The 22489-nt window shown below is 45.3% G+C and overlaps 1 protein-coding gene across 7 annotated transcripts in view; it reads left to right on the plus strand.

Moving 5' to 3' along the window:
- KIAA0408 (KIAA0408 ortholog) overlaps nucleotides 1-22489 on the plus strand; it is a 165737-nt gene that overhangs the window by 60264 nt on the left and 82984 nt on the right. For all 7 annotated transcript variants that reach the window (XM_085611855.1, XM_085611854.1, XM_085611853.1 and 4 more), the window contains one exon: nucleotides 12454-12705. In XM_085611855.1, the coding sequence (XP_085467981.1) occupies nucleotides 12571-12705 (135 nt within the window). In that variant the 5' untranslated portion in view covers nucleotides 12454-12570. The remainder of the gene's footprint in view (nucleotides 1-12453; nucleotides 12706-22489) is intronic.

Consider the following 22489-nt stretch of genomic DNA (forward strand, 5'->3'; position numbering starts at 1 on the left):
GCCTCTGGGTTGCCACTTCCTAACCAATCGGTTTAAATTTCCCTGGGGTGATCCAACCTACATTTGCAGCACTTCCTGTGTGTTTTACTGCAAACAATCCCACAGTGCCTCTCTCTGCCCAAAACCAACATGGCAGAAACGTTCTTCTCCTGTGCAGAGCGCCTGTGCCCACCCTAGATTTGCGGCCTGGGTAAAGAGCGACCTTTTCTCTGTGGTCACTCAAACCCAGCTCTGGGGGAAGCTCCTCTCCCACTGGGCATGCAGCCTGACTGGCTAGGGGTACAGTGACTTTAAAATAATGCAAACAAGGGGTTCATTCAAAAAGAACATATAATCATCCGTAAAGACAGATTTAAACATTCAAAACTCATTAATTTCATTGCTGTTGCCGTAGAGTAACTCAATTGAACCAGGGAAAATATATCCAGAGGCCTACATGTGAAGTAAAATGATTTATTTATTATGACAATAAATCAACAAATAACATGGACCACAAAAACACTCAAAACAATAGATGGCAAATGGATTGTGGTGTCTAGCAAATAAACTGGCCAGGGGGACAAAGGAAGGGGGTAGGCAAGAATGTTAGCTACATCTCCCTGTGACAGGGTGGGCTTCATTGAAGGTCAGCCTGTCAAAAAACAGAAGACATCCCCACAACCAAAGTCTTTGTCTCAGCTCTGGGAGCAAGTTCACACCTGATTGAGGTAGCTATTCAGCTCCTGGGTGACAGTTGGAAGCTCATGCAAATGGGCATCTAGAGGCTTTAGACAGGTAACAATCAATTGTAAAAATACCTGTTATAAAATATTTATTGCAAATCCAATTTTACCAATGAATTGAGTTTGTAATTAATGTTATAATAAGTCCAAGAACGAACTCTGTAGCTGCTTCCTAAACAGAGTTAGCAATATTGAATTTAGCGTTGTATCCAAACCCTTTTCTGTGAAACATCTAACCCCGCAACAGCACAAATAGCATTTTGGCCCTTTGCAGTGCAAAGACATGTTGAACATTAAACTTTTACATGTCTTACTCTTAAATACCATGCACCCTGCCTTAATGGGCAATAAGGCCTATGTAGGGGTGACAATAAGTTTTTAAAGGAGGCCTTTCAAAAAGGGTTTATTTGCATCTAAGCATTGCACCACAGTGCTACACATGAAGAGACGAATACAGGAGTAGGACCCGTTGACCCAGGTGAGACCGGGTAAAGTTTGCAACAAACAACAATGTCTCAACTGCAGTTCATTAAAACAGGACAATAAAAAAGTGATATAAATCACAACAAGGGGGAGGAAACAAAGGAAGGGCGACCACAATGAGGAAAGTAGTGTGAAAGAAGTTATTATTTGTAAGTAGTTATAGCAGCACTACAGTACAATTAATTATACAATGACCATAACACACAAAGTGAGCACTGGGTGTGCTAAGTGATAGTGGATGGCGCAGTGATACAAGGGTAAGGAGAGCGGCATGAACGGCAACAAGGGGTAAGGTGTGGTCAAAATTTACAAAAATATATATACAATGTTTGTTGTTTTTAGATTCAGAGTAAATACAGTGACCACAACAGCACCCAAGTTCTATGCTGGGTAGTCGACTGGGTTTCAACCTGATTAATTTCAGGTCATCATCAGGACAATAATCATTAGTTTGAAGGTAGTGCTGAACTGAACAAGAGTCAGTCAAGCGTCCGGATAAGAACAAGGAGTGGGGACCGGTGAATCGTAAGGTGTCTGTGTGTACAATAATTACCCAAGTAGATTTTATTGCCACAGCGTGATGAATCTGGAAGTGTTCTGCCGATGCAGGCGGTGTATACGAGTAGTTAGTGAGAATGAGGGGTGAAAGGTTCCAATCCCTTACTGGCCGTATATTGAGCAAAGGTCCCTCTTTTATGTCAAGCTTGCCCTTGACAGGGGGAAACCCCTAACCCCCTATTGTAGAACAGTTTGAGAAAGGTATGTCTCAGGGCAAGATTTGTGCTTATAGTTTTTTATGGAAAAATTCCAATCACACGTTGGTTCATTTTGTAGTTTTAATAAAGGTGTTACTATATTCGTGATAGTAAGTAGGACAACAGCCAACACGTGTTTCACCCCTTTACATGGCCATCCGGCCTGGGGCTTCCTCAGGGCGTATCAAATATGGTTGAAAAAGTGTATCTAGTCCTTTTCCCGTGGAATACTTGGGATTCTCTGATGATTTTGGCGTAATGCCGGTACGAGTCGTCTCAATCAGTCAGTGTCTGATTGAGACGACTCATACCGGCATTACTCCAAAATCATCAGAGAATCCCAAGTATACCACGGGAAAAGGACATACTAGATACACTTTTTCAACCATATTCAAAACGCCCTGAGGAAGTCTCAGGCCGGGTGTATACGAGTGCCTGGTGGTCAAGAAGAGTTTGAATTGGAGAATCAAAAACGAAGTCGCGGAGAGGCGATCAAATGAATCCGGGGCTGAAGTGGAGAAACCTCTGGGATGCAGCTGATCAGGACGAATGAAGCGTCTGGGGACACATGGCAGGTCTGCAGTCATGTTTGCCCTGTCACTGCTGTTGGTGATACAATGAGTGTTGCAGCCCACTTGTGACATTTAACTTACATGCCCTGGGTATACTTCGGGTACTTTATCCTGGAGACTTAAAGGTAAGTTAAATACACCAATTTGAGGTATGCCAATTTCATCATGTTAAAAAGGGGAATACATGCACTTTACCACAGGTTAACAGGGTTAAAGGGCAGAGTTCTACATGAGCGAGCATTTCACCCACCATTCTTCACTCACATGTCGTATCAAAGTCACCCCAAGGTGTAACGCATCGCTCCAAGATTGTAAGCAATTCACATTATCACTGTTACGTCTATGTCCCACCCCTCCCTGGTTCTGAGTTATCTCCCACGCTCGCATCAACACTAGTGCTACCTTTAGAGTCAGTGTCAGCATCTAGGGCTATTAGTGTGTCACATAGGTCCCAGAAGACCGCAAGGTCTTCATCTACTTTTTTGCCCCGCCTGCTCGTCAGATGTTTCTCCCTTGCTAGTTATCACGCCTGTACATCCCTGTTAGAAATTGGGTTTCTGGTTGGCTAGGGTATGCACCTAAGCCAGGCAGAACCCACCCCTCTAGTTCTAGTAAGGGTAAGCGAGTTACACACCCAAGATAACCCCTGCTCACTCACTTGGTAGCTTTGCAAAGCAGTGAGGCTTAGCCCAGAGGCAATGTGTAAAGCGTTTGCACAACGCACACACACTCACACACAATAAACATACCACAAGAGAGACTCCACACAATATGATATAAAAACACGTTTCTGTACTACATATAAAACATGGGCCAAAACAACATAAACCAATAATCACTTTGCCAACTAGGCAATTGTCATAACATCACTGTTAATGCAATAAGATAGAGACACATATTGCACAAATCATAAAAAACATAATAAAAGACACCATTACTGTGCATAGCATGCCATCACATCACGTTTCTCGTTATCCTGACTATGCAAGGCATAACACAACATATCAGTGTGAATATGAATTGCAGTATGTAATGAATCATGACTTATCCCTACTGTGCATGCCTGAAAAATGAGCCATCCAAATACACATCATTACATGAAAAAGCAGTAGATAGCTGCAGAGCGTAAATGAGTCACCAAAGCATCATTAGATACACATGAATACCCATAGTCTCACCATCAAGCTATAGAGCAGAGCGCTCCTGTGCTCATATTAGGTAGTATACGGTAATCCCAGATTCATAACATAGTGCAGAAACATCTGCCCTCCTATTTGGGAGAATACGGTAATGGCAAACGGCTCCTGGATCTGAAGCACGGAGGCCTCCGTCGAGTTTCTTGTAATGCTCTCTAATGAAGAACTAGTGCCCCCAAGGAACACTAATACGGGGGGATACACATGGCAAGACTGAGCAGAGAGACCGCATCAAGTCTCTCGTGGGCAAAGGGAATCCAAGGCAACTTCCCACAAGCATGTGGCGTGGCTGCTGGGATTCCCTCCCAGCTGTGGAGAAGCGGTCTATGGGAGATGCTTGTTGTTTGGGCTCCACGCCCAACTGGAATGTGGCTTTGGGGGCACAGCGGCTTTATTTATTTATTTATTTACGCAACTTTTATAGCGCGACAAATACCCGAGGGTGTCTCGGCGCTGTGGAGCAACTAAAGTTCATCATCCTACCGTCTTCTCACTGGTTAAACAACCATGTTTTCAATAGCCTACGGAAACTAATCAGATTCGGAGCGACTTTAATGGCAATTGGCAAGAGGTTCCAAAGTTTTGGAGTGGCCACGAGAAAGCGCCTGTCGCCCCAGGTGACTGATCTCGTACGTGGCACCGGCAAAAGACTGGTATTGGCCGATCTTAATTGCCTTCTGGGGGTATAGAACTGAAAAGCTTCGATCAGGATATTTCAGTTTCTAAAAACAAGCAGAAAATGATGGCTGAACACAGTTTGCTCGCAGCCCTAGTACTCCCGACTAGGGAGAGCTCTAAAGGCCCTCAAGTGGCGTAGTTCCTTCACAGTGCACAGACTGGTTAGGGCTGCCTGCCCAGCGGTCTCCCTTGTGCCCTGTACATATCTGTCCCTTGCAGAAGGGGACCTTACCAAGAACGAACACCGGCCTCCTTTTCCTGTGATCGGTTTTGCTTGCAATCTCACTACTGGGCGAGCCGAGCCGCGCTCAACCTGCACTAGTGAAGGACTTCCTCAGAGCAATGCCCACACCTCTCCAATTGGAATTTTGGGCAGCAACACAGCTCCTCGAAAGCGCTGCCTTAAATGAGGAGGCTCATCACACACTACCCTTCAGGGTAAGAGCAACTCCCCCATGCAGCGCTCCTCCAAACCTGAGCACATCACTCAACACGCGCTGGGGCGAAAGGTTGTCAGCGGCTGGACTCCGCGTCCCATGGCCAGTTCGATGCTGCCACTGGAATACTTCGAGACCACACAGGAGCAGGAAGGCAGTCCACTGTCTTGTGAGAACACTAGGGAGCATGAGCAGGTAGCAGGCAGCAGGCCACCACACTTGTTTCCTCAGCAAAATGGCAGTCTCTCCAGCAGTCAAGCAGGTCAGCACAACAAAGCAAATTCAAAGTGATGGTCTTCCTGGCAGCACAGCAATCCTCTGGTGCAGTATGAAGAGCCAGTAATGTGTGGGTACCCAACCACTGCCTAAAATCATGGGGTCAGAGCCCATGTACTTATATTCAAAATGTCTTTGATCTGGTGGTAAGTACAAACAAACTTTAGAAGTGCACAACACCCCCATATAATCCCAGCCCTGGCTCCAGACACACTACAGGGGGGCGGAGACAGCATTGTGAAAGGCAGGCACAGCTCTATTCCGGTGTCAGTGACAACTCCTCCCACCACGCTAGCTCAGAAACAACCATCAGGATATGCGGGGCAAACCCCAGCTCTCCCTTTGTGACTGTCCAGAGTAAATGCACAAACAGGCCCCTGTCAGTCAAAACCAGACATTGATTGGAGTCAGGCTGCCAAGCACATATAGTCATAAGCACACAGAAATGCCAACTTCTAAAAGTGGCATTTCTTAAATAGTAACATCCACTTGCACCAATAAGCAGACTTTATCACCATTATTCCAAACATACCACACATAGCAACACCACTCCTTCTAGATTAGAAATTACCACTGAAACACCTACAAGGGAATTCCCACTCGTAAACCTATGAGAGGAGCAGCCTCACAGCAGTGATAAACCAAATAGGCTGTTTGTCACTACCAGGACATGCCGCACAACAAAGGCACATGCCCTACCTTTTATCTACACAGCACACTGCCCATAGGGCTACCTAGGGCTTACCATAGGGGTAACCTATTATTAGTAAAAGAGGAGTTTCAGACTTGGCAAGCACTTTAAATACTAATTCACTGTGGCAGTAAACTGTGCATGCAGGCCCTGCAGTGGCAGAGGCCTGAGGCAGGTTTGAAAGGCTACTTCTGTGAGTGGCGCGAGAAGCACTGCAGGCCCACTAGTAGCATTTCATTTACAGGCCCTGGGTATATAGGATACGACTGTACAAGGGACTTACAGGTAAATTAAATATGCCAAACAGGTGTAGACCAATCTTACCAAGTTCACAAGAGAAAGCATAAGCACTTTAGCATTGATCAGCCATGGCAAAGTGACCAGAGTCATAAAGCCAACAAAAACAGGTCAGAAAAATGCAGGAGGAACGCAAAAAGTTTGGGAACAACCCTACAAAAGGGGCCAGGTCCAACAGTCCCTATTCCAGTTTTCGAGCTCGAGGGCACACTGGCCCATCCAGTTGTTGGCTGGTTTATGCCTGGCTGACAACAGCGCCAATTGTAGAAATTTGTAGGACATTTTGTGGCCCTTTAGCTGTATAACATTAACCAGTAGGCACCTGTATGGCCGAGTTGGGGATATACGGTGAAGATTTTGGTGGTTAGCTAGGTCCTATGTACGAAATTGTACTGTACCAGCCTAACAGCAGGCGTTACAAGAGACTGTGTGGGTAAGGCATCCCCAGCTGTATAGGCCTGCAATGGGGGACCCATCACGTCAGCTTGCTTCGCCTTATATAGTAGTGTGATCAAATGCCGTCCTGCTCCACAAGATAGTAAGATTCCCAGGGTGTGGTCAGGCTGTGGGACGGCAGGGTAAGAGGGCTAGGTCATCTTTGCCATCGCGACAAGACTAGCATGATGTAATAAGTGCCCGGTCAAAGTGCAAATTCTTTGCAGGCTAGTTTGAAGGTTATGAAGGTCTCTCCAGGGAATAAGTCTCCCAGTAAGGCACAACCACCCTCCTTCCATGCTTGAAAGGGCACATTGTCCATCATTTGTCTAATCAACATCATCGTCCAAATCTGGAGTTCTTGGTGGGATGAGGCTCGCTTCAATACCTTCTCAGTGAAGCATTGCCATATCTTTGCCGTCTGTCGGACTATGTATGACATGTGTGTCAAGACTCCCCTCCCTCCATTAGTAAACCTGGTAGTCGATCTGATTCCACCAACCCTTTTAACAAGCCCTTTTCCCAATTGTCCTACATGTCCACCACCGGGCCCCTTGTTTTAAATGTGCAGCATAGTAGTACAGGTCGAGTATTGGTACCTCTAGACCCCCCTCCTCTTACTGTCTGGTCAGCATTGCCAGGGTAACGCTGCTACACTGGCCCGCCCATAACAGGGAAATGAGGATGACGTTCATTTGTCTAAACACCTTCATGGGAAGGGGGCAGAGCAAGTTTTGTAGTATATATAGGCATCACTGCAGTAAGACCATTTTTGCTATAGCTAGTCTGCCCATCAGAGAGATGGGCAGTGTATTCCCAAAGGTCACCAAGATCTTCAATGTGTCCAGCACCCTGTCTGCGTTGAGGCCACCTTTATCCCCAAGTATCTAAATTGTGCCAACTCCAATTCAGGAGTGGCTCCTCCGCAATGGTGGAGTAGTGTTGCCCCACTCGTCAGAGTCAGTCATAGAAAAAAAAGAAAAATTAAAAAAATCATTTTATTTTTCTGTGACTGGCTCTGACATGGCTGACTTTTTCACCGCAGGGAATCACAACGCGGTTGTTACAACGACCGCGTTGTGATTCCGCATACCATTACTCTGCAATGACTTGGGGGGGTGGTGTTGGATTTAAAATCCAACACCTTCCCTAGTGTCCGCACTGACTAGAGTTGGAATAGTAAATTATACTATTCCAACATCCAGCGCCCCTCCCCCCCCCCCCTCTGCAAGTCGTTGTTCCGATTTGCGGAGCAATGGTATGCGGAATCACAACGCGGTCGTTGTAACAACCACGTTGTGATTCCCTGCAGGGAAAAAGACGGCGGGATGACGACATACATTCGGTCGGGCCATGACAGGAAGGAGTGGAGGGCACTTAGAAGTGCATGTGTCTGTTTGGCCGGCTGTCTTAGGCCGGCCAAACAGACATGCGCACTTCTATTTCTCCAACCCAGCTGTGTTGCACAGCCGGGTTGGAGAAAAGCCGCAGGCTCCCAGGCACTGTCTGAGCGGCCCGCTCAGACCAGTCCCAGCACCGCTCATAGCATGAGAGCCGTGTATGGATTGGCTGGGGAGCCTGTGTTTTCTCAAAGACTACTGGGAGAGAAGCTCCAAGGCTGCCTTTGGAGGCAGCGAAAGGTAAGTTTTAAAAATGTATATTTTCCACTAAATTCCCACCCATCTCTCGCCTCCCCACTTTCGTTTTGTGACAGCCGCCACAGCTCCCATCACAGGCCAATGCTCCGGAGATGGGCCGTGGGCGTTCCAACCAGGGACACAAGGGGGAACAGCAGTGACTTGTTTCGGTTGAGCCATAGGCCGCAGAGGTCTCCAAACTCATCCATAGCCGCAGCAATATAGGCAAAGCAACGTGAGGGGAGGTGAGATAGAATAGTACTTCGTCCACATACAGCGATATATTGTGGCAGACATCCCCATGGCATATTCCCCTATCCCTCAGCTCCCGGCATGACCATTCCGCGAGAAGATCCATTGCAAACATGGATAGGAGCGGTGAAAGAGGGCAGCCTTGTTGCTTCTCTCATTCTAAGGTCCACGTGTCCAATCGGCTGCTTCCCATGCACACTGCAGCACTGGGTTCAGTGTATAAGAGCGGGACACAACGGCAAAGGTGAGGGCCAAAGCCCATGACTCTCAGCACCTCAAGTATTCTACTGTGTCAAAGGCTTTTTTTAGGTCGATAGAAACCAACGCCAGCTCTTCATCATTATGTTCGACTTCGTGGAGCACATGGGCTAAGCGTCTCCGGTTTATTCTGGTATTTTGGCCAGGTATAAACTTGCACTGATCCTTATGTACTAGTTGAAACGTGGGAAGCCAGTCAGTTTACGAATAATTTACAAAGTACCTTCACATCCGAGTTAATCATCGTGAGAGGCCGTAAGCAGCGGGGTCAGCCTTGTTGCCTCCTGGTTTAAGGAACATACATATAACTCCCTCCCTCGTGGTCGTGGCAGTATCCCTCTATGGCATGCTCCAGGAAAACTCCCAAGAGTCCCTGCGTAGTTGTGGTTCAGAGCGCCTGATAGAATTTGGGTGGGTAGCCGTCTCCTCCCGGTCCTTAGCTCACGGGAGTATACTCAATGCGGATCAAAGCTCTTTAAAGTCTATTTGAGTATCTAAGGCCTCGGCTGTCAACAGTTCGAGCAAGGGGATATTCTGGGTCTCTAAGAATGTTGTGTTTCAGTATAGAATTATTATGAGAAGGGGTCCTATGTAAGACTGTGTGCAAAGACTAAATACTTTATTCAACCCTATTTGTGACAATAGTGTTGCACTATAATATAGCCTTATAGTCCGCTGTAGCAGGCTATACAGGCTGTTAAAGGCCCGAGCCGAAGGCGAGGGACTTTAACAAGGGAGCGGGACTTTAACAGCCGGTGTAGCCCTGCTACGAAGGGCTATAAGGCTATTAGAACATTCTGCCAGTAGAGGGCAGAATGTTCTAATAAATAAATCAAAGGCCTCTCGAAACTCAAGGGGATTTAAATCCCCTTGAGCTTCGAGAGGCCTTTGTAAAACATTGGAATGTTGCTCTGCTGGCCTCTACCAGCCCGTAGAAGCAGGGAGCGCTCTATTGACTTCAATGGAGCTCCCAACATTCCAATGTTCTAATAGCTATTAGAACATTGGAATGTTGGAAGCTCCATTGAAAACAATGGAGTGCTCCGGGCTTATAATGGCTGGTATAAGCCCGGAGCTCCAACATTCCAATGTTTCTTTGTTCACAGCTCTGGCTGTGAACAAAGGCTTCAGGGAGCCCAAGGGGATTTCAATCCCCTCACGCTCCCTGAAGGCTTTATTTGTTAGAACATTCTGCCATCTAGTGGCAGAATGTTCTAATAGCCTTATAGCCCTTCGTAGCAGGACTATACCGGCAATTAAAGTCCCGCTGCTTTGTTAAAGTCCCTCGCCTTCGGCTCGGGCCTTTAGCGCTGCAGCGGGCCTTTAATAGCCGGTATAGCCCGCTACGGCGGGCTATAAGGCTATATTAGAACATTGTAATGTTGAGAGCTCCATTGAAGACAATGAAGTAGCTCCGGCCTTATAATGGCTAATGTAAGCCTTCTGCTCCAACATTTACCTATGTTTGTCTTTCTGTTTCTCCCTTTTCTCATTCAGAACATTCTTACCTTAGTAGGTGAAAGTTTCTAATAGCCTTATAGCCCTTTTGCCTCAGGCTATTCCGGTAGATAAAGACCCTCTCCCTCATTATAAGCCCTTGCCTGCGGCTCAGACCTCTAACTCAGGTTCAGGGTCTGTAACAAGCGGTATAGCCCTCTGCAGTGGGCTTTCAGGCTGTACTATAGGCCCATCCCGCCTTGAAATGATGTCACAGAGGCCATGGAAGGAGCATGTTTCTTCTAAAAAGGCACATAAAAGTAACCTGACAATGGGGCTTGTGGGGCTTCAGTCTACCTAAACAAGGAGTTTGTATGCAAACATACCCTTTGGTTGACACACATTAGTCTAGTTATTTCCCCTGAAACACTTGATGTCTTATGCATCTTTAATATCTAGATGAAAGGAGAATGCAAACCATGTGAATATATAACAGACATCCCAAAACTATTGCCACATTAAATAGCAAAACATTTTACATGTTGGACAAACACTTACTTTTAGTTGCTTTCAGAGAGGAGATCCCTTCAATGTTGATTCCCCATGTGCTTATCTTAGAACCACCCTTTTTTGGCAGGAGTCTCTTATTTATGATAGATACATGTTCATCTGCTCAGTATTTGAAAATCCTTTGCTTTGGGACTGTCTGACGTGCCACAGGGAATATGTAAGGCATTAATGTCTTTGACAGTCTTCATTGCATGTGTAATCCTCGCCCAAGTTTGGAACTGTGTATCAGTTCATAAAGCGCCTTACTGATCACATAGACAGAATTTTGTGGATTCATTTTGGAAAGAAATCTAGAAACTTTTACGAATGAGAAATTATTTTATACTTTTTTAAGTAGAGGGCACGTTATCTAATATTGCTCTTTCCCTTGACATTTTAACTTTATAGCAAATCACTGAAATATTACTTCACGTGAGACTATGTGTTGTCAACTGTATCTCTTTGAAGAGTTAATGACAACAATGTGAACAAATAGGGTTTTCCCATCATTTTTTGAATCCTTCTTGCTCCCAATGCTAACCAGAAAACACCTCCAAGACAATTCAGTTCACATATCTCTGAAATATATGTGTTTTTATTGGTTGGTTTATTATTCAGCCTACCCATCCATTCATTCCTTCATTGCTGAAATGGACAGTCATACTCCAAAGTGCAATTGAAATAATGGATACCATAAGTAAATGTAAATCAAGTCTACACAGGGAGCATTCACCATGGGACTATGTTGCCCTCTTGAGCTTTAATGTTTAGGTAACTAAAAGAACAGCGAAACAATGCAGGAAGAGGGAGGCAGTGAAAGGGCAAATTGTTATAAACCTTACAGTAGGATTCATGTATGCCTGGAACTACGATGCTCGCTCTGCCTTGGACGAACTCAAGCTAAAATTAGCACTGTTGGGGTGTCCTTCGAACACAACGATGGAAGGTGAAAGGACATGCCACCATATAAGTACTATGGGTGGATGAAATTACAGTAATTTCCATGTGTATTACGCATAATTTGATTTAAAAAATGGCATGCATTATGCAAATTAGTTGCCTGCATGAAAATGGTACGCAAAATATGACCTTGCATACAAAGTCACGCTAGATAGCTGTCCAATGTGTTGGCAGGTCGGGTGAGTGAAAATTGTGCCTCTGGTTTGCCCTCAGAGGAGTCATACTGGAATATTGTGGTCAGAATATGGTCTGACTGAAATAATATGGCATACATATTGCTTTCAAATTGCACAGTATTTATGTAAATAATAGTCAAAGCAAGCTATTTTTGTCAGCCTTTATTTCTGTACATGATATTCTCATGTACAACCACCCTCGTTTACAGAAGTCACATGAGGTACCTAATCAATGTTATTGGGAAATTGTCTGCATGAAAATTATACTTGAATGTGTCCTTGGGAACAGAAATTGAACAAGACATCCACTCACATATATTGAGAGGTCGTCTGCTTCATATTTTCTATTCAAACAAGTCACCCACAAGCAAAATATGTGCAAAAAGAGTAAGAAAAAACACAATTATGCAAAATATGCACAACCCAATACTACTGGTCGAAATAAAGTAACACCCATGTAAATAAAAACAAAACCACCTGAATTCTTTTTTAGTGAAATAATTTTGTTCACCAATCACCAACTATAAACTTATTTCCCTTTCAAAGTGTTCATGGATTAGGTTTACTTTTGTCATTTCTATTGTATATTTCTAAATCTTACCTTCTTGTCAATGCAAAGTTTTCCTTTCTTGTTTTCTGAAGCTGGAATCAAAGGCCAGTAGGACATGTGAAGATAAGACTACGCCAAACCCTCAGGAAACATTCAAGACAGAGATAGAAGAGCAGAAGCTTTTACTACCAGACCCCCACTCTGCAGCCATGGACCTGCACAAGCAACTGGAGAGTACTGAAAGGAACTGGAAAATGGAAAAGATGGAATTGCTAGAACGATTTGACAGTGAGAGGAAGGAATGGGAATGCCAGTGGAAGGTCATGCAGAAGAAGATAGAAGAGGTATGTACAAAAAGAAAACTGAAGTTTTAGAGAAGGCAAACCTCTGAAGCTGCAGGTTGCTAGTTTAGCATAACACAATTTTAATTTTCACACTCATCCTGGAGGTGTTCTTGAAGCCATATCCATGCACTACAAATCCTCTGTAACATAACTTAGTCAGTATACATCAGATTGGCTCTAATGGATTGCCTACTAAACAATGAATGCAATGAAACAAGGAAACTACAAGGAATGGGCTAAAAAGGTGTTTGGGGGAGCATCTTAAGTGCATGTCTGTTAATAGACCTGCAGAAATAGTAAAATACTTCAGGCCCCATTTGCCTCTCAAAGTCATTTTGAAATATAAGATAAACTGAACCAAAGAATTTGCTGAATGTAGCATTAATGTGTATATATATTTAATGGTTTCCTGTATTGAAAGTCCTTTGCCAAAGCCATTGTGAAGCATTCAGGAGTCCAAGTTTGAGGACCTGGTGTGATTCCTTCAGGCAGGTGAGATGTTAACATAGGTTGGTGCTTAGAAGAATGCCCACCTTAGACCTCAGTTGTATTTATGGCCTGCAAGTGATCCATGGATTGCCCCACAACAGTTTCCATATTTGCAGGAAGCTTCATTCAAGAGCAAACTTCTAAAATATCTTTTAAATAATGGCAGATTTGATTTATTCCCTGCTTGTGGTCTCAAGATATTCCTAAAACAAGAGCCAAGAAATTCTTATGATTTTGCCTCCCTACGTCTTAAAATTGACTTTTTTTTGACTAATCAGCCCTCCTGAACTTGATTTCTCAGAGTGCCCCAAGCGGGAAATTGAAGAAAAATACTCTACATGTTTTCTTGGGGAATTTCTGCCATTGCCTCTTGGACAGTGCATGTTATTTTAAAGGTGCACCTTTGTGCCACTAGAAGGCAGTGGAGAGCTTTGAAGCTGGACTAGTATAGTAAAAAAAACGTTATTCATGCAGAGTCTGGCAGCTTGGTGCTGCATCCTCTGCAGCTTTTGGACACATTTATTTTTGTCATCCGCATAAATGGAATCACAATGGTCCAGTTGAGGATAGGCATGAACTGTATTACTCTTGTTGAAGAGCTAATGCTTTGTGTTATTGATGTAATCTGTTGTATGAAAGAAAACACAACTGTGGTATGAACCACAGTCCATGTGTTTTGACTAAAATGCATAAGGAGAGAGTTTTCTGTTCTCCAGGCTACCGGATAGACAGTGTTCCCCTCTGAAGCAAAAATTAACGTTAGTTTGACTTCCAATACTATGTCCCTTAAACTAGTCTGTCTGTAATTGGAAAGAGGAATTATTGCAGATGCTGCTGAGGCATGGATAGGTCTACTTAATCCAGTAAAGTGTGTGTTTCAAGCTTGTAATTTTAAGGCTCAAATCTGGTGTGCTACCATGAATCTGGGTATCACCCTTTATAGCCATGGACAGCCATATTGCTGTGTGATGATCTGATGTAGCACGGCACCGGCAGTTAATTGTCAACACCGGCACTTATGACGGTCTGACACATGGTGGCCCTGTTTGTTTAATTTAGGGATCAGTATAACAACAGTTGTTAATTCAATGTACACTAAATGCCTGTTACCAAAGCCATACTTACAACTTAACGGCCCTGGAATAGTCTGAATTGTCAAACTTGTAGAAGTGTGATGGTAATTAGGTATGTAGGTACTGTCTTTTGCAGCATGGCAGTGGCATTGGGTGGTGCAAGCTGTAGTGGCCTCTTGGAGAGGGCCCTGACACGTATTTTTTGATTTACAAATTAAGAACTGCCGCAGATGTTTCTAGAATGTCTAGGTACGAGGTATGTGTGTTGTAGATACAGATGCTTTGCATACTCCTGCCATCTAGTGGTGGGTTCAGATTTTTGCAAGTTATTTTTCTTCGAAGAAGTCTTTTCCAGTCACGAGGTAAGGTGACTCCTCCTTTGGGTGATCATGCGCATGGGCATTGACTCCATTGTTAGACTGTTTCCTTTCCACTATTGGGTTTGGACATGGTTTGCTGTGCTCCGGTTGGAGATTGTTCGTCTGGATCCCTTCGGGTCACTACACACTGTACCCACGTCGGTGTTGTTTGAAACACGTTTCCCCATCCTCGGAGTGTCAAAAATCAGGAAACTTTCCATGTTGGAGCAGAAAAACACTAAACACGGCCTTCAGGCCTAGCCTGTTTCATTTCACTTCCTCTCGAACAAACATCATTGAGTAATCTGCTGATGGAAAGGACTCCGTTCCAGTTCTGCCCTTGGTGCCACTCCAAATAGCTGCGCACCGACCTTTACAAGGTCTGTAGCCTGTGCTTGTCTCCAGAGCACAATGAAGAGGACTGTGATGCCTGCCGCTCTCTTCACTAAAAAAAAAAAACCTCCAGGACGACAAAAAGAAATGCAGTGACAAAGTATCGAAGACACCCCCGATATCTTCGGAGAAGATATTGAGCAGGAAGAAATGGAAGCATCCGCAGTGAAAGAAGAAGAAGAGGCCTTCTCCATCCAGGTCTCCGAATCTGAGCTGGAGATAGAACTGGAGTCCCATGATGTCCCTGCCGGTCAAGGTACTGTGAGTATCAAAACCCCTATGCCCACAAAACCCGCTTTCACTAAACATAAGGCTTCCGGGACACCACTGCCACCCGGCAATGGTAGCACTGAGACTCTGCCTTCCTGCTCCGAAAGCAAACGTCAAGCCTTCTGGCTCGGGCTTGAGTCGAGATACTACACCTTCAGCACCTAAAGCTTCAGTTCCGAAAGACAAAAAGGAAAAATCCGTCTTGACACAGAAACAGAACAATCATTTGCAATGCAATGGAATAGGTCTCGCATTGACATGTTTGAGCTGTTGACATTATAAATGACAATGTTTTTTTTTCTTTTTTAAAACATAAATAAAAGGCATTGTTATTTACAATGGCAATAGAAACTTCAAAGCTTTGACCGATTGGTATTGTAACTGACAATGCCTTTTATTATTGCAGGTGTTTTTTAAACGCATAAATAATTGCCAATTGGTCAAAATCTAGCAAATGCGAGACCTATTGCATTGCATTGCACCAACACCACCAGGATCACCAACACAATATACCACACCAGTCCCACTACCAGCTTTCTTGTGCCTTATGCTAATCTCTCTGCTTTTTAGTAACTCACGCTCATATGCCTCATGCTGCTCTTCTCACTCACCAACCTTGTGCCTCACACTACGCTTCAGCTCCTTCCTTGTGCCTCGCACTGCTCTTCTCCTCATCACTCTCCATCCTTCTGTCTCACGCTGCTCTTCCTTTTACTTTCCTTCCATCAACCTCACACTGCTCTTCTCCACCTCTCTCCTTCCTTGTGCCTCATGCTACTCTTCTACTCCTCACTCACCTTTCATTTCCCTCATGCTACTCTTCTCCTCCTCACTCTATCCTTCTGCCTCATGCTGCTATGCTCACTCTCCTTCCTTCTACCTCAGGCTGCTGTCCTCCTCACTCTCTTCCTTCTCCCTCATACAGCTCTCCTCACTCGCCTTTATCCTGACTCATGCTACTCTCCCCCTCACTTTCCTTCCTTCTCCCTCATGCTGTTCTTCTAATCCTCACTCTCCTTCCCAATTCATCACACTGCTCTTCGCCTCCTAACTCTATGCTTCATACTGCTCCGCCTAGCATTTCCTATTCCCACTATCAGACAGACGAGCGGACGACTGGTGGACGAGCGGAGCTCCAGTGCCTCGGAGCCCTGAAACCGCGGAGTGCTGTGTGATCCATCAACCGACCGACTAGATCAGTAACGGGGCCGGGCAACGGAGCAACGGAGACGGAGCAGGTGCGGAGCAGGAACAAGGAATAACGGTGAGGATTTCGGTAGTGGCGGTGGCAGAGGCAGCAGGCTGGTTGCAGGCTAGTTCTCAAACCGGGGCTCGGGCGGGCCGGTTTTCAAACTTTACGGCCCCAAGCACCTTGGGGAGCCAGCCACCTTCTTAGCTCCCCCAGCCCCCCAGCCTCCTCTGCCCCCCCCGCCCTCCCCTCTCCTGGCTCCCAGTAATCACCAGCAATCACCTAACCAACCATAGCGGTCACGGGTGACATGGCCGCATTTTACGGACACACCACGACTTATCAGGAGGGCAAGCGCGGCTGCCTTTTAGCAGATGACGCACCAGCCCCTGGCTACCTGCAAAGTCGGCCTGTTAGATCAGGTCTGACCAGAGTCTGCAGTAGCCTCACGAGCCCTGCTTGCCAAAAAATCTGCTGGCCAAAATTCCACACTTAAAGCTGTTTCAACAACTCTCAACCATCTAAGTTACCATCTAAGTTACCTAAAAGTCTAAGCTACCTGAAAGCCTTCAGCTTTCAGCCTTTAGCCTACAGCCTATAGCCCTACAGCTTATAGTTTTCGCAACGGTTCTTAAAAACTGACAAGAATCAAGGATCATTACTTAGAGTCACCCACAACCCTGAGTCACCTTAGCTCACAGTTACACCTAGGTTTGCCATGTGCCGACGTACCCTCCGAGCTCCAGTCTAGCTCAGGAGCATCTACTTTATCGGACGACAAGGGGCCAACAAGGGGCTAACAAGGGGCAACTAGGGAAACTTGAGTGCATTTAGCCTCCAACAATTTGTCATTTCAGTATCTGAGTTGCGTCAACTAACCTGTACCACACAAGGCCTCAGACAATATTCTCTGTACCTGTATCACATTACAGAAGCCATTAATTCCCTGTTGTTCTGCATCTAGGCAGGCCCGTGGGCTCATTAGTGAGAACCAGTGAGAGCTCCCGGAACATCTAGTGTGGCGTATCATCTAATCAATTAAATAAAAAATAAAAAAAAAACTTTCTAAGAAATTGGCTGTCGGCGGCACTCCCTCCCATAGTAAGAGTTTTTCAAGCTTTCCAAACATGAGATCGGGGCGGGAGAGGAAAACTCCATCAAAGTCCATAAAAAAGATCGCAAAAGCCATTTCCAATAGTTAGGAAGCATCGACCGACCGGGGCTCAATAGCTCCCATAAACTTACCGATAAATCGATCCTCAATAAGGGACTACTTTAGGAACCTAGTGCCACTGGCTGCCCCGAAGAAAAACTCTAGTCCAAGGGCACTGATCCAGGCTTTTCCATTAACAAAAGCAGTAGAAACTCCGAATACAATTTTAATTCAGGCTTCGATCCACGCGGCAGACAATGAAGGCGAAATCTGCCCGAAGCCATTCTCCACAGCAACCATGAAACCAAACAACTCTGACATGTCAGCCATCCCAGAAGGCAGTCGATCACCCCAAGTCCCAGACAGTCCCCTCCGGATCAACAGTTAGTTCAAACTGAGCATGCTCCAACCCAAGATCCTACCCTCAAAGATTCTAGTTTCTCAATAGTCCAGCCTGCACAGTTCCCAAGCCTGTCATCTCCATTACCACCAAAAGTCTCCATTGTATCCGACAAGCAAGAAATAAATGCCAGTGTAATGACACCCCAAGTTGTCTCATCACCAGCCTCAACTTAAAAATCCAGAACCAAAACGTCAATTAGAAATGGCCAAACCAGGCATTAACATGGGTAATCAAGAGGGGCCAGAAGATAATTTTATCCTTACTCCTCTAGATCTCTTGTTTTTTTCCAATGATCAACCAAAACCAGAAGCCAACGAAACTTCAACTCCTGCAGATCAAAACGATCTCTGGATACAGTTACTACAGACCCTTCAAACCTCGGCAGCCGCTTTAACTTACCACTCTGACAAAATGGACATGCAGGTGCACCTCTTGAACACGCTATACTATCTATACTGCCAGTATAGATCAGAAACTAGAGGCACTAAATCTGCTCATTACAAAAGCTCAATGCCAAGCCAAACTGGTTCAATCGGTATGCTGCTGCTCCCCCATCATTGATTCATTATCAACTCTTCCACAATTCCTTTCTTCCGTGATAACAGAAATCAAGAACTTACCCTTGGCAGGGTCATCAGTCTCACTAACTCAGTCCTGCAACACAGTCGAGGGCCCAACTGCCACTGAAGACCAGTCCCCACCAATCTCCCCGCATCTCACGAAGTTAGAAGACAGTAAAGCAACCCTTATAACTTCAGTCGAAGAACACAACAAACATAGGTTGTCCAAAAGGGGAAGAGTCGGAACAAACACACAATTGAAATTAAAACACAAAACTCCAGAGGCCTGGTCGATATCACCCTAGAGCAAGTACGAGAGAAGCAGCTCACTTCAGGCGCAAACCTGTACCCGAATCCTGCATCACAAGCACCGACTTCTCACAAAGATCCCTGGCAACAAAACACCTATCAAGAGGGAGGGTCTCAAGGACGTGTGTTGCTTCCAGAGCATCCAACGCAAGCAGAATTCGATCTCGGGACATCACCAACACCTCCCCCTGCACCAGTTATATCGCTATTGGGAATCAAAAATCCCTTGACGCAGTTGCTAGTCACCATCCTCAGTAGCCCATCATTAGAGGAGTACAACCCTCACGCCCTGCAACGCATAGTTACCTAGCCCGTCCATCAAAACCTCTTAAAAAGTTCTAGTAGCCATTCGCAAGCATCTTCGAGCAGAAGATTTCCTGCTCAGTCATCAACCACAAACCAACGCGAGTCGTTTTTATCATATACTGCCACATGCACAACCATACAGGTTTCCATCGAAAACCTAACGAAAATAAAGACCCCAACGGATGACAAAGCTCTTAAGCAGCCTAATACAAACGCAGGCACCACATTATTGCTAAAACCGGAGTACGTCTCAAGAGGCCCCCACAATATCTTAAACCGTGGAAATATATTAAGACTCTTTATATCCATCCCAGACTTGAGCATCGTGCAGTCTAACGACATAATCACCATCCACTTCGTTCCATCACCAGGCACCTATGCGGGCGAAACAACCCAACTAATATTGCCTACCCCAGCAATTCGAGAATTTGTGTGTCTTTTGCTTTCTCGCCCTAAGTGCGCCAGGTATGCCCAGACGTGAGTCCTGGACTCACTATGCCACTGGAATCAAGCTATCCTGGCTGAAGAGGGGTGAAACCCTGAAACCGGTCCTAGGATGCTTGTTTCCGGTCCAGGGAGGACCTAGCTTGGCAGTTCGGGCTGGACTGTTCCCATGAGGCACAGGGTCAAGACTGATTTGCGTATGGCCAGGTCTAAACTGGGGTGGCATGGTGAGCAAAAGAATGATGGATTTAACCCAGATCTCTGGACTGGGGGTGGATGTTTTGGTTTGTTCTGCATTCTGTCCATCAATTGTGTGTCTTTCAGTCAAAAGCACACCAATTTAAAAACTGGGGCATAATGAGATCATCATTTAGTGCCCCTTGTTATCCATCAATTTTGGAGACTGATCGGGACCAGGTACCCAGTGCAAGCTCAGCCCCCTTTTCAGTATTAAAAACAGCAAGAAGTCGTTCACCGAAAGCAATACAGAAGTACAAACCATGTCAGCAAAACTCGGTAACAGTAGATTGGTCCTGGCTCCCAGGGGCCCTAGCAAGAAGCAAGAACGATTGAAATATTTCCAATCTAGGCGTATCAAAATGCTCGTGGAACATCAACGGCCTAGGACAAAAAATTCAATCAGCCGCTACTAGTGGCTTCCTAAAGGAGCACAACATCATTCTACTGCAGGAAACCTGGGCAGTTGACAGTTCACCCCTAGAAGGCTATCTCGAATTTGCATCGTTTGCAACAAAACAGTCTAAGTTCGGTAGGCCAAGTGACGACCTAGCTATTTACGTGTCAACCAAACTATCTCAGCATACTAAACAGCTGAAATTTAAGGAAGACTGGCTTAGTGGAATACTAATGGGAAGCGGACAGATCGAAAGCCAGCTACTTCTTCTTAACGTTTATATATCCCCGCGGACCTCAGAGAAAAAGTCCAAATTGGATAGCCTGACCAATAACGTATGTAATTTGGTTAGCGAGTACGGCAGCATACCAAGTATAATTACAGGCGATTTCAACACAAACCTTTATAGTAATCTCATCGAGGATCCTGAGCCTACTCTGCAAATGGTTCCATCACACTAGTCTCACAGTCAATTCCCACCAACAGCAGACCATATAAATTGGGGGAGTACGCAGTTACCCAGCTCAGCAGCATTGGTTATACTGTCCTGAATGATCGTTTCCTTATGGATAAACCCCCAGTCTGTACCCGATCTGATGGCCGAACTTTCTCTTTTCTGGATTTTTCTCGGGGGAGCATAGAAATTCTCCCACTGATTGAGAACTACTACATTGCACCACAAGGCGATAGCGACCATCGTCCTCAAATAATAACAATACTCGCGAAAACCCCGCGCCATCAGGAGTTAGCTTACATCCACGGAGGAACCTATACAGAGAGTTTAAAACTATTGAAATGGTCAGTCGACATGGCCCCATCTTTGATGGAAAAAAGCAGAGCACTGTTAAATCAACAAGTAGACATTGATTCCACATCTATTAGTATCTGGGCAAATTTTACCAACCAATTGTTATATGCTGAGCCCGCAAAGAGGAAAACTGGGCACCAGGTATTTCAACCATACATTTCACCAGCAACAAAAAAACTAAAGCTTCACAGAAATCGAGCCCTTCGGCAATCAAGGAAGAGCCCAGACAACAAAACAACATTTCTCAATTATAAGCAAGCTCAAGCAGGCTTTAAGTCCGCCGCATGCAGGGAAAAACGAGAAGCCTCCAATCAATTTTGGCTGAAGCTCTTTCATGAAAGCAGGAATTCAAATTCAAAGCAATTCTGGTCCATGGTGAACAGGAGCCAGTGAGGCGGAAATGGCCCCGGTAATGCAAATACCGGTGCCGATGAATGGATCTACTTCTTATCCTCTCACTTTAAGATCATCCATTACAAAGACAACAGCCCCACTTCGCCAAGCATAAACAACTCAATGATACTTCCACCGGAGGCCCCGTATCAAACACGGCCGCGGCTAAGCCCTCTACCCATTAGCACACCCGAAGAGCTTGTTCACATAAGCAGGAACATCACTAACTCACTCACTGAAAAGCCAACAGTGACACCTGAAGGAATAAAGTACAGGATCCTGCACTCTATAAAGAAAGCCAGGGCTGATGGCGCGCCAGGTCCAAATGGTCTCCGCCAGGCAATGTTCAAAACGGAAGCCGAATTCTGGTCAGAGCCTCTGACCCCCCTGTTTTTGGAATGCCGATCGAACTACGAAGTTCCTGACTCCTGGAGAGGTGCAATCATCCACCCCGTTTACAAAAGTGGGAAGAGAAACAACCCCAGTAACTATCGAATGATAGCCCTTCTTGACGTGGAGTCTAAATACTACGCCAGTTTTCTATTGGAAGATATCCTGACCCGGGCAAATGAAACAAAGCGCCTCCCATTCAATCAAACAGGTTTCGTGGCCAAATCCAGAACAACAACCAACCTACTGACATTATCTGTTCTAATAGAGAAAGCTAATGTCCAACAAACACATCTGCACTGCTGCTTTATGGACTTCAAAGCAGCCTTCGACCACGTGCCCCGGGAACTATTGTGACAAAAACTAAAAGGCTGGGAGTTCCTCAATCCTTGCTACTAGCAATAGTTCAACTCCACTCTAAAACGTGGATATGAATCAAGCTGGGTGAAGGCTCCCACGTTTCCAGGAAGATTGAGACCAGTAGTGGAGTAAATCAAGGTTGCGTGCTGGCTCCACTCCTTTTTAATCTGTTCATATCGGACCTTTCGCTAATCCTTGACAGCGTCAATTGTCATCCCCCTCAATTAGATGGAGTACAAATTAGCAACATC

Source organism: Triturus cristatus, chromosome 6 (genome assembly GCF_964204655.1).
Source record: "Triturus cristatus chromosome 6, aTriCri1.1, whole genome shotgun sequence".
In the NCBI taxonomy this organism is placed as follows: Eukaryota; Metazoa; Chordata; class Amphibia; order Caudata; family Salamandridae; genus Triturus; species Triturus cristatus.